The sequence below is a fragment of the Sceloporus occidentalis genome, unplaced genomic scaffold (assembly GCF_023333645.1).
Source record: "Sceloporus occidentalis isolate IW3139 unplaced genomic scaffold, rSceOcc1.0.p SCAF_1, whole genome shotgun sequence".
Classification (NCBI taxonomy): domain Eukaryota; kingdom Metazoa; phylum Chordata; class Lepidosauria; order Squamata; family Phrynosomatidae; genus Sceloporus; species Sceloporus occidentalis.
In genome coordinates this window covers 161,207,655-161,220,710 of record NW_028316981.1, presented here as the reverse complement: position 1 = coordinate 161,220,710, position 13,056 = coordinate 161,207,655, and the positions used below count along the sequence as shown (strand labels likewise).

The following is a 13,056-nucleotide window of genomic DNA, read 5'->3' as shown; positions in this document are numbered from 1 at the left end:
ATCAGCAGAGTAGCAGAAAACGTGTCCTTGTCTAAGGGCCCATACAGACAGGCCAAAATAAAGCTGCTTCAGGTCACTTTGAAGGTATGTTGTTTAAATGACACACGGATCTTAAGAGGCCAGAAGCTGCGCCAAAGCTGTGCTCCAGTCCTTAGGGCTGGAATGTGGCTTTGGCATGGCTTCTGGCCTCTTAGGACACATGCATCTTTAAACAGCATACCTCCAAAGTGACCCGAAGCAGCTTTATTTTGGCATGTTTGTATGAGCTCTATACAGTCGGCCCTTCTTATACGCGGATCTGCCAACCACAGATGGCAAACCGGGAAGTTGGCCCCAATGGCGCACGTGTGTACGCGCGCTGCCATTGGAGACAACTTTTTTCTCCTCTCCTCCCTTCCCTCCCTCTTACTTACCTTTTGGGCCTGGAAGGCCTCCGGTGCAGCTGCTTGGCCTCCTCGCCGCCACGGGAAAAGCCGGGTGGCAGTGGCAGAGGCCAAGCCTCGGCCTCCTCGCCGCTGCCGCGGAAGGGCCCAATGGCAGTGTTGGAGGCCAAGAGGCCCCCAGCACCAACACCGGCCCTTCCATGGCAGCAGCAGTGAGGCCGAGTGGCAGTGCAAGAGGCCTTGAAGGCCTCCAGCGCTGGCACCCGGCCTCCTCGATGCCTCCGCCACCGCGGAAGGGCCGGATACCAGTGTTGGAGGCCAAGAGGTTCCCAGCACTGAGACCCGGTCCTTCCACGGTGGCAGCGGCGAGGACACCTGGTGACAGTGCAGGAGGCCTTGAAGGCCTCTGGTGCTGCTGTGCTCTGCCTCCTCGCTGCCGCCGGGCCTTTCCTGCAGCGGCGGTGAGGAGGCAGAGCACAGCAGTGCCAGAGGCCTTCAAGGCCTTCCGCACTGCCACTCGGCCTCACCGCTGCTGCCACGGAAGGACCAGGTGTTGGTGCTGGAGGCCTCTTGGCCTCCAACACTGGCATTGGACCCTTCCGCGGCAGCGAGGAGGCCGAGGCTTGGCCACCGCCACCCAGCTTTTCCTGCGGTGGCGGTGGCAGCAGCGAGGAGGCCAAGCAGCCACGCCAGAGGCCTCCCAGGTCCAAAAGGTAAGTAAGAGCGAGGGAGGCAGGAAGAAGGGAAGAGAGGGAGGGAAGGCAGGAGAGGAGTGGAGCCCAGGGACTTTTGTTGCCAATGGTGGCGCGCGTGCACGCGCCTTGCCATTGGGAACAAATGGGACTTGAGCATACGCAGATTTGGGTATATCTGGGGGGTCCGGAACGGATCCCCCGCATATACCAAAGGCTCACTGTACTTCCCTAAGAAATGAGTGACTCAAAAACAACACAAGTAGCTTGAAGTTCAAACATTGAGGAAGTGCACACATGTGAAAGCCTGGTGTGCTTCCTCAATGTCAGGGAATCGTTGGCTGCCCTCTAGCATCACTGAATAGTTCGGGGAGAAGAAATTTCCTCTGAATGGAAACTTTGCGTTCAGAGCAAATTCTCTTTCCCCAAATGATCAGTGACGCTGAAGGGGAGCCAACGATTCCCTGACGTTGAGGAAACGCGCCAGGCTTTCACACGTGTGCTTTCTCAACGTGTTAGAGGCAATTTACCAGTGTTTATGCCGTTGGTCTGATAATCTTCTAAATCACATGGCTAGTTTGAATGAGAAAGAGCAGAGTTTGCATGTAGGAAATCCCTATCTATCCAAAGACGGGGAAAGAGGATGCAAAAATCTTCTAATACCCACATGGATAGATGTTAAGAAGGAACTGTTCCATTAGGCCAGGGGTGGGTAAAGTGTTCTCTGCAGTCTGCCCCAGAGCAATTTTTGTGTGCGGGAGGGGGGGATGTAAAAATGCTTCAAAATGCCCTAAATGGAATGTGTAGAGGCAACTTCGATCTCCTTTGGTGCCCATCCCTGCAAGAACCCCTGGGTCAAACAAAACCTTTACTTTTTTCCAAAACATAGAATTGTAGGGTTGGAAGAGACCACAAGGGCCATCCAGTCCAACTCCCTGCCATGCAGGAATTCTCTGTCAAATCATACCTGACAGATGGCCATCTAGCCTCTGCTTAAAGACCTCCAAGGAAGGAGACTCCACTACACTCCAAGGGAGTGTGTTCCACTGTCGAACAGCCCTTACTGTCAGGAAGTTCCTCCTAATGTTGAGGTGGAATCTCTTTTCCTGTAGCTTGCATCCATTGCTCCAGGGCCTGTTGTCTGGAGCAGCAGAAAACAAGCTTGCTCCCTCCTGAATATGACATCCTTTCAAGTATTTAAACAGGGCTACCATATCACCTCTTAACCTTCTCTGCTCCAGACTAAACATCCCCAGCTCCCTGAGTCATTCCTCATAAGGCAAGGTTTCCAGACCCTTCCCCATTTTGGTCGCCCTCCTTTGGACATGCTCTAGTTTCTCAGTGTCCTTTTTGAATTGTGGTGCTCAGAACTGGACACAACATTTTTGCCACAAAATGCCCTGGGGGGGGCATTTCCACATGTTTTGGGCCTATCCTAAGCCACTTTAGGCTCATTTGAGGCCTTTTTTGAAACAGAAAGTGACTTCTACTTACCTCCACTTGTGAAGAAAAAAAAGGCCACCCCTGAAGGCCCAGAAGCATGGTGAAAGTGCCCCCCTTGTTCCTAGAGGGCATTTGGTGGAAATCTTATTCTATTTTTTTTAGCAGCAAGTATAGGGGTAAGTACTCCTCCCCAGGTCTCTTGGGAGGCTAATACAGGCCTCTACTCTTCCATAGTTGCTCAACTCTGCCTTAGGCTCATGTTTGTTCCATCCATCGTCATCCAGACAAAGGCAAATCAGCTCCATCAGGCCTTGCCTGAAAGAAGAGCCCCCCCCCCCCCCATCCACCATCATCCAGAGGGAGAGAAGGGCAAGCCATCCGGCCTGGAGGAAAAGAAAAGGCAGGCCCATCTCCATTGGGCCTAGCCTGAAGAAGAAGAGCCCTCCCTCCATGACATCTGTCATCATCTGGTGTGGGAGAGGGATGTAGCCAAGGGGGGGGGTCCGGGGGATCCAGACCCCCCTTCTGTTAGATACAATGAATAGTGCTCTGCCGCGCCCAAGCCCCATTATAATGGTGGTACTTAGTCTGGACCCCCCCCCCCCCTTCCTAAAATCCTGGCTACATCCCTGCTGGGAGGGAGTAAAAAGGCAGGGCCCGCTCCATCAGTCCTGGCCTTGATTAAGAAGCAGAGCCCTCCCTCCAGTCCATCTGCCTTGGTCCAGGCCTCAGAGGGAGAGAAGAACTGCTGGACCTGATCCCCTTCCCCACCACCATTCCCTTCTCCTTTTGTCTCGAGTCTTTTTAGATTGTAAGCCTCAGGGCAGGGAACCATCTAATTAAAACGATTGTATGTACAGCACTATAAAAATAAAGCTTAATAATAATAATAATAATAATAATAATTGTTCAGGCTCAGGTTTATTCATTTTTGCCATATTGGATTCTGGGTTCCTTTGGATTCTGTAAATCTCATGCTGTTGTCTTTCTCCTCTTGCTCCCTGGATAACAGCTACGTGGGTGATGTCCAGATAGATGTGGAAGTGAAGAAGTTTTTTTGCAAGGCTGGAGTGAAAGGCATGCAGGTAAGATGGATCAACACTGAGACTGCAATAATTGTCTAGACTCCCCTTCCCCAACCTGATGTCATCCAGAAGTGTCTCCTGATCTCCAACCAGCATGGTCAGTATCCTAGTGGTCTGTTTTGTGGAAGACCAGTGCAGGAACCAGATCTATTTCAGGTGTTCAGGATTTAATGCGTCATCTGAAAAACATATCTCCTTTCTAATGAAAAAAAATGGTACATGTGTTTTTAGGAAGACTTTTCACTCACTGTCCTCTTTTGCTCTGCCTTTTTGACTCAAGAAATTTCCACATAGCCTACACATGTCTTCAGCTTCCCCGTTAGAGCTTTCCTTCCTGTAGAAAGGATATTCATTCCCTGCCTATTTCTCCTTTAAACAGGTCCTTGAAACTCAGCCTTCCATGGTATCTGTTGCTCATAGCCAAGAACATAAGAATGCCAGAAGCATACTGCTGGATCAGGCCAAGGTTATGTCTAGTCCAGCACCCCTGTTACTCACAGGGACATCAAGTGCCCCAATGAAAACCCAAAAGCAGGACATGAGTGTGATAGCATGCTCCTGCTTCAGCAACTGGTATACAGATGCATATGTCTCAGATACTTCAGATAATATATAGCTCAGTGGTTCTCAGTGGAGATGGAAGAGGAAAAGAGTGGGGAAGTTTGCTGGATCATCCTGAGCCACCACTTCTTCTTCCCTCATCCACCCTATCACTACCCTTGTTCTTGGGACAAGACAGACATTTAACAAATAAACTATATTATGTCAAGTGTGGGTACCATGTAGATGTAAAGGGGGGTAACAAGGGTAAAAAAGTTTGAGAACCATTGATGTACCCATCATAACTTCTAGCCATTGAAAGCCTTATGCTCTGTGAGTTTATCTAATCTCTTTTAAAAGCCATTCCAGTTGTTCATCATCATCACTACCTCTTGTGGTAGCAAATTCCATGGTTGGACTATGTGTTGTATTTCAAAGGCGTGTTGACCACACGGAGGAGCAGCTAAAGGCCATCCCATCCACATTTGATCACTCACTGGAGACATTTATTAGTATCCCTTCCCTTCCAAACACCCACCATCTGTTGTAACAAATCCCCTCAACTCCTGAAATGAGGCTTAAGCTTGCATTTGTGTTTTGTGGGATGTAACAGAGTGCCCCCTGCTGCTTGTCAACAATAGCTACATCACTGGAAATATGGTTGGGAGCATTGTTGGGGCAAATGCATTGCAATTGGATCCTGATCTTGATTCTAAGCATAGGAATGAATATGAAGGTTAATCTCCAAGCTTGAGGTATTTTGTTCTAAAGAAAAGCTTGATATCAATTATAATGCAACAAAGGTGATGGTGTTTGGGAAAAGATATTCTGATTTTTGTTGCTCTATTAATGGCCATCAGATTTAACAATGTCGAGAATTTAAGTATCTTGGCAGCTATTTTACAGAAAACCTCTCCAGGAAGTCCCACATAGAAGCTAGTAGAGCAATGGCTGTGAGATCTATTGGAGCAATCCTTAGATTCTACAACCAGGCAGGGGGTCATCTGGTCACTCCAGCTTTAAAAATACTTCAGAGTAAAGTTATAGCTCAGATCCTTTATGGCGCTGCTGTGTGGGGATGGGATGATTCCCAACTGGTCAGACTGGAGGCCATCTAGAATACATTTTTCAAGAAATTGCTCTTACTTTCACCTGGCACGCCTGCAGCTTTGGTTCAGGCTGAGGCCAGCCTCCCCTCCATCAGAGCTCGTATTCATTTTGCTTTATTTAACTACTGGAGATCTGTAATTCTCCAGTAGTTCTCCGGTTAAGGTTTTTCCTAAGTTGTGTTTCCAACATTTACCAAGTTGCAAAGTCTGGAGTTTAAGATACCATAGGTTGCTTGAATCATATCCTGTTCTAACTGAAAATCCTTCTACCCGGAATTCAAGAGAGAAGCTTCGTGAATACATTTTTAACCATGATGTGGATCTGGATAGACTGGCAATTAACAATTTGAAATTTTCCAAATGGTTTAGATTGTATAAATTGGACCATCAGATGGCTGTTTATCTAGGGCAGGGGTAGGCAACCTTTTTGAGCCGGGGGCTGGGTTGGTGTCCCCCAGACAATGGCGGGGGCCGAAGCCAAAAAATAAATAATTAAATAATTAAATAATATAGGACAACATTTTCAAATATAGGACACATTTTTTAAAAATGGAGGACATGCAAAAAAATTGATGATTTTTAAAAATGTTAATATAAATGCATGTTTCTTAGGCATGATCAAAATGGAGGACATTTGGGCATTATTCCTAGACAGATGACAGAAAGGTTCACATGGCTATGCATATTGAACATGTCAAGGTGGTCTCACAAGAAGTGATTTGCCCTCGGGTTCAACTGTTCTTCTCAGAAGTGTGTACTTGGTCAAGGGACTGTGGTTTTTCTTCACTGCGCATGAGTTTGTAAAAATCACAGCAACTTACATTGGTCATGCCTCTGAAGCTGGCTCATATCAATATCACCATCCTCCTCCTGCTCCTCTTCTTCTTCTTCCTCCTCCTCTTCCTTCCTTCCTCCCTCCTCATCCTTCTCCTCCCCACGTGCCTACGCGAGAAGCCAATGGCCCCTTGCACCTACGTGAGAGGCCTTTGCCCTCCCTTGCCTGCCGCCAAAGGCCCCATGGGGCCTTTGGCGGTGGCAATTGGCAGCAGGACCGAGCAGGGGCCAGTCCCAACGGCTCGGTGGGCCGCAGGTTGCCAACCCCTGATCTAGGGAAGCTTGCATTCCCAAAGCTTAGGTAGGCTTTTACAGCTCTTCGTTTTCAAACAATGCCTTCAGCCATGGTCGATGGTAGATATTCACACACACCTACGGATTCCCGTTTATGTATTTGTGGAGCACCAGAAATTGAGGATTTGCCTCATTATCTGCTTTTTTGCTCACTATATACTGATCCAATAACTAAATTTATGGGATCTATTCTGTCCAATTTACAGTCTAATACCACTTCAGAAAATATTTTTTTTTCTCCTGTCTGATATTGATTCTAAGGTAACTTATAAGGTTTCACTGTTTGCCTCAGCAGCAATCAAAATTCGGGCAAGGGTAATAGCAGACATTGCAGTTGATTGTCATGGGGATGATCTTATCTAAACTTTGAAGTTGTTTTTAATGTTGTTTTATTTAATTGTCTGGAATTTTATTATGTTTAATGTATAAAATTTGGATGTTAGTTATTTGATGGAGCATTTTATACTTCTGAATTTCTGTCATCGGTTTTACATTTTAATCATGAGAATAGCCTTTGGCTTAAGCATTAATAAAAAATTGAATATGACAATGACTGTGAACTGGATCTCAGTCTGCTCCTTTCTGTCTCAGTTACATGGCATGCTGCGGGTCATCCTGGAGCCCCTTATTGGTAACGTCCCAATTGTGGGGGCGCTCACCATGTTCTTCATTCGACGACCGGTAAGTATTCTGCCACATCCTCTTCTGGGACAGTTAGCCAGTCAAATCATACATCTGTTGATACCACTGTGACATGTACGAACCCTAAGCACTTTCCTCTTCCTTCCTGTGAATCTCAAGTTTACTCTTACAATGGCTCTTCTCTCTGTCAGTATTCTGTGAAGCCCAAAACCAAATCAAATGTAAGATGGCAGCAATCGCCCAAAATCATATGGAGTACTACAGTATAAACTGATGAGTAAAGAGAAACTTCAGAAGGATTGTCAGTCTCTAAAGCAGAGGTGGGCCACATGGAATCCCACAGACTCTGTGTGTGTGTGTGTGTGTGGCCCTCTTCACTGCCCCCCATTGTTTCCACTCCTAACAACAAATCATGTCATCAAAAATGAAGAAGACCACCACCAAAAATAAACACCATCTTCTTCTTTTCACTTCTGGAAGCAAGGAGACAATGCCCTCCACACTGGCAGCCCTATATGGTGCTGGAAGATACTCTAGCACAGTGATTCCCAAACTCTGGTCCTCTGGGTATTTTGAAATTCAGCTCCCAGAAGCCTCAGCCTCAGTGCTATGTGACTCTGGGAGCTGGAGTAGAAAACACCTGGAGGACTAGAGTTTGGGAATTGTACCGTTCTGTATGAAAGAGTATGAAAAAGTTGTAGTTTTGAACTACAGCCCTTAGAATCCCCAAACTGGTTGGGAGGCTTGAACTGTAGTCCAGAAATGTAACTTTTTCAAGCTGTGTCCATTAATGAAATCCATAGGCTTGACCTACTGGCTCCTTCCAGATTTTGCCATTTTATATAAGAGATATAATTTTACTATGACATTGTATATAATAGGACAAGCATCCATGGATCCAAGGGCACACTGTAATTAAGAGAGTAGTACCAGTGGTATGTGGAGCAGGCCCCCTTGTAATTTGAGCACTGCTGCTCTAACTGCTTTGCTGCTTACTGGCTTAACTGTATTGAGTTCATTGATCTCTTATGAAGTTCCCTGCTGATATGAGAATGCAGTTTGACTTCTAAAGGACCCCAGTGCCTGATACAATATGTGATGACAAGAATTATATGGTATCTTTAGCCCTGGTCACTTTCCCCACCCCTCTCAACTGCCAATCCTATCCAGTGTTTCTGTGACTGCTTCTAACTCAGGAACCTTACTGGGTTTTTTTCACAGACTCTAGACATCAACTGGACTGGAATGACCAATCTTTTGGACATCCCTGGACTGAGGTATGCCTCTCTTGGGCTGGCTTTAAACTTTTGTGGGGTCTTTAGAGAGGATCAAGGGGGAACATGATCTTATCATGTTTCCTCCATTGATGTACTGCTTTGATAAGAAGGGTGGCGTACGAGGAAAGAATATGCAGTAGATAAAGCGTCTTCTATTCACCCTCCCCATTTGAGTGTTTGAGCTGTCTTTATTTCTTGGGGCTAATAGAGTTGCTGAGTCAGAGGGACAGATGTGGGAGAATTCTGGAAAAGAAGCAAAAACCTGGGCACATCCAATGAAATCCACAAGAGAAACAAGAGATATGTCTCAAAATGCTCAAAACAATAGTTCATTAGCTCAGAAGCCTAAACAGACCGTCTTCTGTGAATTTTGAGATGTGTCTCTTGTTTTTCTTTGAGAGAATTCTATAAAGAAAAGCTGAAAGGGAAACAAGAAGAGAAATAAGTTGGAAGGATCAGGGGCCTGTTCAGGAAATATTCCAGGATGTATTATGACTCAAGGATGTAGAAAGGTATGCTGGGGGATTGGAAGGATGTGTGGTTGCAGTGGAAAGTGCTGGGATGGCATGATTTCAGATGAGATTGGCAGTGTGACAGAATGAAGGTTATTTTCTGCTAAAGTTGTAGGCTTTTCTCCACAGCTCACTATCCGATACCATGATCATGGACTCCATTGCCTCTTTCTTGGTCCTCCCCAACCGCTTGCTCATACCACTGGTTCCTGATCTCCGTGAAGCAGCTGAGCTCCGCTCCCCAATTCCCAGGGTAAGGCAGACTTTTTTGTTTGACTGGGACAAGGGTGCTTCATAAGTCTAAACCCTATACCTGAGGCAACATGCATTTTCTCCCTTCCAGGGCATTGTCCGCGTTTATCTAATAGAGGCCAAGGACCTACAGTCCAAGGATAAGTACATCAAGGGGATGATTGAGGGCAAGTCAGACCCATATGCCATTGTGCGTGTGGGAACCCAGGTCTTCACCAGCAAAGTCATTGATGAAGACCTCAACCCCAAGTGGAATGAGATGTATGAGGTAATTGGCTGCCAACTAAAGTGGTAACCTTTGAGTACAGATCTTTAGGGGGATGCTCAGCCTTCATCCTGTCCTTCCCTTCTGGCTTAGCTTTACCTCTTCACGCCACACAATTGTCATTCCTTTCCTTTCTCTATCTGAAGAGGGCCCCTCCGGCCTACACAGTAGGCGGTGTCTGCTCTGACCCCCCACCTCACTATCCCCACAGTTCATTGTACACGAGGTACCGGGGCAGGAACTGGAGGTGGAGCTGTTTGACAAGGATCCCGATCAGGATGACTTCTTGGGCAGGTGAGAGGCTGGTTCTGTTTCCAGCTCTTAACAAGGGAGTGAGGCCTAGTTGGGTGAGTAGCTCAGAAGCTGGAAGACAGAGCTTTGCTGCTTTTTTCCTAATGCTGGGAGGGAGTGAGGGAGTGAGCTAATGATGGAGTAAAGGGCAGTTCAGCTCCCAGTCCTAGGGTCAACAGCTTCATCCCCAGCTCTGATGGTTGGATTCTCTTTGTCGTTGTGTACCTTTAAGTCATTTCTGACTTAGGGGAACATATCACAGGGTTTTCTGTGAAGGGATATCTGGGGGGGGGATTGTATAGAAGAGGGTCACTTAATCTGTCGCACCTCAGTCTTGTTCATCCAATGTCTCCAGAACGGTGGATATACAAATGTCACCACTTCCTTTCTTTTCTCAGGATGAAGCTGGACTTCGGGGAGGTGATGCAAGCTCATGTACTAGAGGAGGTGGGTACTGAGATGTGTACAGGACTGGCACTACCAATTAGTTCATTTTCCATGAAAACAAGTACCTGTGACTTCTGTGGGCTAACGAAGAATGACAATTTGTCATCTTTAAAAGGTGGTGGTAAAGGGTCTGAGAGTAATGCTGGGTGGAGTGGGATGACAAAGGGATCTTTGATTGGGCGTGAGGATAAATGACAGAGGGAGCCACATTTAAAATGGTCGAAAAGCTACTATCTTACATTGCCAGATAACATGGTTAGAGGGAAACCTCATTTTTTAAAATTAGAATGGCTTTCTAATTTTTCAACATGTGGGGAATTGGCTCCAGCAAACCATTTTTTAATCAGCTTCACCTTGTGTGCAGTTCTTGGACTGTCCTAAGACCAGATGCAGTTTGCAGTCCAGAATTCACAGCTGTGGATGTCTCCCTCCCAAAATGGACACATGTGAAAAATGTGTGTTTCCAGATGTGTGCAAAGCACCCCTTAAACACACTTTTGTTTTTTTTATTTATATACCGCTATTCCAAAGATCATTGCGGCGAACAGAAAATAAGCTAATTAGCAAGTAAGCTAATTTGCCCCCAACAGTCTGGGTACAGTCGGCCCTTCTTATACACGGATTTTTTATACACGGATTCAAGCATACACGGTTTGAAAATGTTCCAAAAAAGTATAAATTTACCTTGATGTTCCATTTTTCATTAGGGACACCATTTTGCTATGTCATTATATTTAATGGGACTTGAGCATACACGGATTTTGTTATACACGGGGGATCTTGGAACTAAACCCCAGCGTATAACAAGGGTCCACTGTACTCATTTTAGCGACCTCGGAAGGATGCAAGCCTGAGTCGAGCTTGGGCCCTTTTGCTAGTCTTGAACTCGCAACCTTGTGGTTTTGAGTGAATGGCTGCAGTACAGGCATTTAACCACTGCGTCACCAGGGCTCCACTTTAAAATCTATATGTGCTCATGTGAGAGGATGTTTAAGCAATGTGTAGAATTTAAATTAAGTGCATAAACATGTGTGCACATTTGAAAAATAAAAGGAAAACAAAAAAGCACCCCAAAAGCAAAGGACAGAATCTATCTTGTCTAAAAATGGTGGGAATAGTGATGAAACTGTGCTTGGCCCAGATGGGAAAGAGAAGAGTTCTGTGGGTTCGGGACATTCTAGATATGCACATATCTGCTCAGATTGACAGACCACCTGTATGTCCTTCATTCTCTTTCACCTTCTGCTTCCTGACAGTGGTTCCCGTTGCAAGATGGTGGCCGGGCTCGTGTGCACTTGCGCATGGAATGGCACACACTTATGTCCGATGCCTCCAAGCTGGATCAGGTGAGTGTTGTCATTTGCAGTAGAGGCTGTTGTAGTTCAGGATTCTCTCTGTGGAGTGAGCTGTACAGGAATCACTGCTCTTCACCTGAAAACAGTGTGCAGTATCAACTCTGATTGGCAGAAGTCCTCCATGTTCAAAGACAGATGTCCCTCCAACCAGTTTATGAGAGTTCCTTTTAAAGTGGAGATGACAAAGGCTGCTGAGCTAGTCTAGTGCCCTCCACAATGCTTTCTGTAAGGTGTTTCTTCAGAGGGCAGTTTCCTCTGAGAGTGTGAGGACTGGACACTGACTTGGGATGGATTGCAGATTCAGACTGCAAGATGTATATAGTTTAGTTCCTATGATGCAATTGGGATTTTCATTGGGAAGCTGGCTTAGAAGACTTTGTGGTAGGGATATTATAGCCTGGGCTTAAATGAGCAGACAAAGAAAAGAAAAGTGGGAATAAAAGATGTAGTTCAGAGATCTCTGGTGTTCCCATTGAGTGTGAATTGTAAGACACAACTATTTTGTATGTATCTGGGGAGATAGCTTACCGAGTGATAGATTGATATCTTGGGAAGAAATGTTGGCACTGAAGTAATGATGGTTTTATTTACTACATGTTCCTTGAAGGTTCTTCAGTGGAACAAAACTCTTTCCACCAAGCCAGAGCCCCCGTCAGCTGCCATATTGGTTGTCTATCTGGACAGAGCACAAGAACTCCCGGTAAGTGTTCAGAAGAAAACTATTGCCTTACCATATTACCCTGCCTATGAATTAACATCATGGGAGGGGAGGTGCTTCTCTCTCGCCCTATATCTCCTATAATAGAAATGCAGTTCTGATAATAAGGACTTTCTATTTAATGCTGGTTACCATATTTGGGCTCTCAGTTCTTCTGTTTCTTTTTAGATTTTGTTTTATTATATTGAATGTTCAGTTTTTATGTACACTGCTCATAAATAAAGAGGCAGTCTTATCAAATTTTAAAACAGATTTCTTGAGGTCTCTAGCAGTAAGTTGATCTCTTCTTGTAGACAGCTCTGGTTAAAGTAGATCAGGTATTGGGTATATGCTTAACTTTATTACTCTGCCCTATCTCAAAGATTTGTTGAGGTAAAAATGAGATTAAAACATCCCTTTAACTAATTTATTTATTTTTTAAATGGCAGATTATGTCAACATTGATGGATTCCAGATTTGTTTTGAGGCTTTTTCTTCCAAGCCATAAAACATATTATCACATATTTCCAAATTAGATGACAAGCAAGATGTTAAATATTTCTTTCAACAAGTGGAATGATTTTATTCATTAAACTATTAACTATATGACACTTTAAGAGATAATAAAGTTAGAATATGTTTCGACTTTGGGAGAGGTTATTCCTCACAATGGTGAGAGGACTATAAAGAATGTATTTCTCCATTCTGTTGTTGTCCAAACAAACAAAAATAATGTCTCAGGGGCTTGTATTCTTTATATAGCACCATCAGCATCCACATAACTCAAACAGAGTAACAACTGTGGGGATCAAAAAGGTAACAGCTGGTGGTTCAGAAAGCCAAAACTGGCACCTCAGCTGCTTTCTCTTCCAAAAACTGACAAAGTCTGTGTTCACACATCAGGGCTGGCCCTGTCATTTCACACTTGACTCTGGAAC

At 45.2% G+C, this 13,056-nt stretch overlaps 1 protein-coding gene across 4 annotated transcripts in view; it reads left to right on the top strand.

Moving 5' to 3' along the window:
• Positions 1–13,056, top strand: part of ESYT1 (extended synaptotagmin 1) — a 93,573-nt gene that overhangs the window by 44,655 nt on the left and 35,862 nt on the right. For all 4 annotated transcript variants that reach the window (XM_089479656.1, XM_089479662.1, XM_089479670.1 and 1 more), the window contains exons 5-13: positions 3,531–3,603; positions 6,972–7,061; positions 8,244–8,299; positions 8,941–9,064; positions 9,155–9,331; positions 9,540–9,622; positions 10,018–10,066; positions 11,323–11,412; positions 12,029–12,121. In XM_089479656.1, coding sequence (XP_089335782.1) covers positions 3,531–3,603; positions 6,972–7,061; positions 8,244–8,299; positions 8,941–9,064; positions 9,155–9,331; positions 9,540–9,622; positions 10,018–10,066; positions 11,323–11,412; positions 12,029–12,121 — 835 coding nt within the window. The remainder of the gene's footprint in view (positions 1–3,530; positions 3,604–6,971; positions 7,062–8,243; positions 8,300–8,940; positions 9,065–9,154; positions 9,332–9,539; positions 9,623–10,017; positions 10,067–11,322; positions 11,413–12,028; positions 12,122–13,056) is intronic.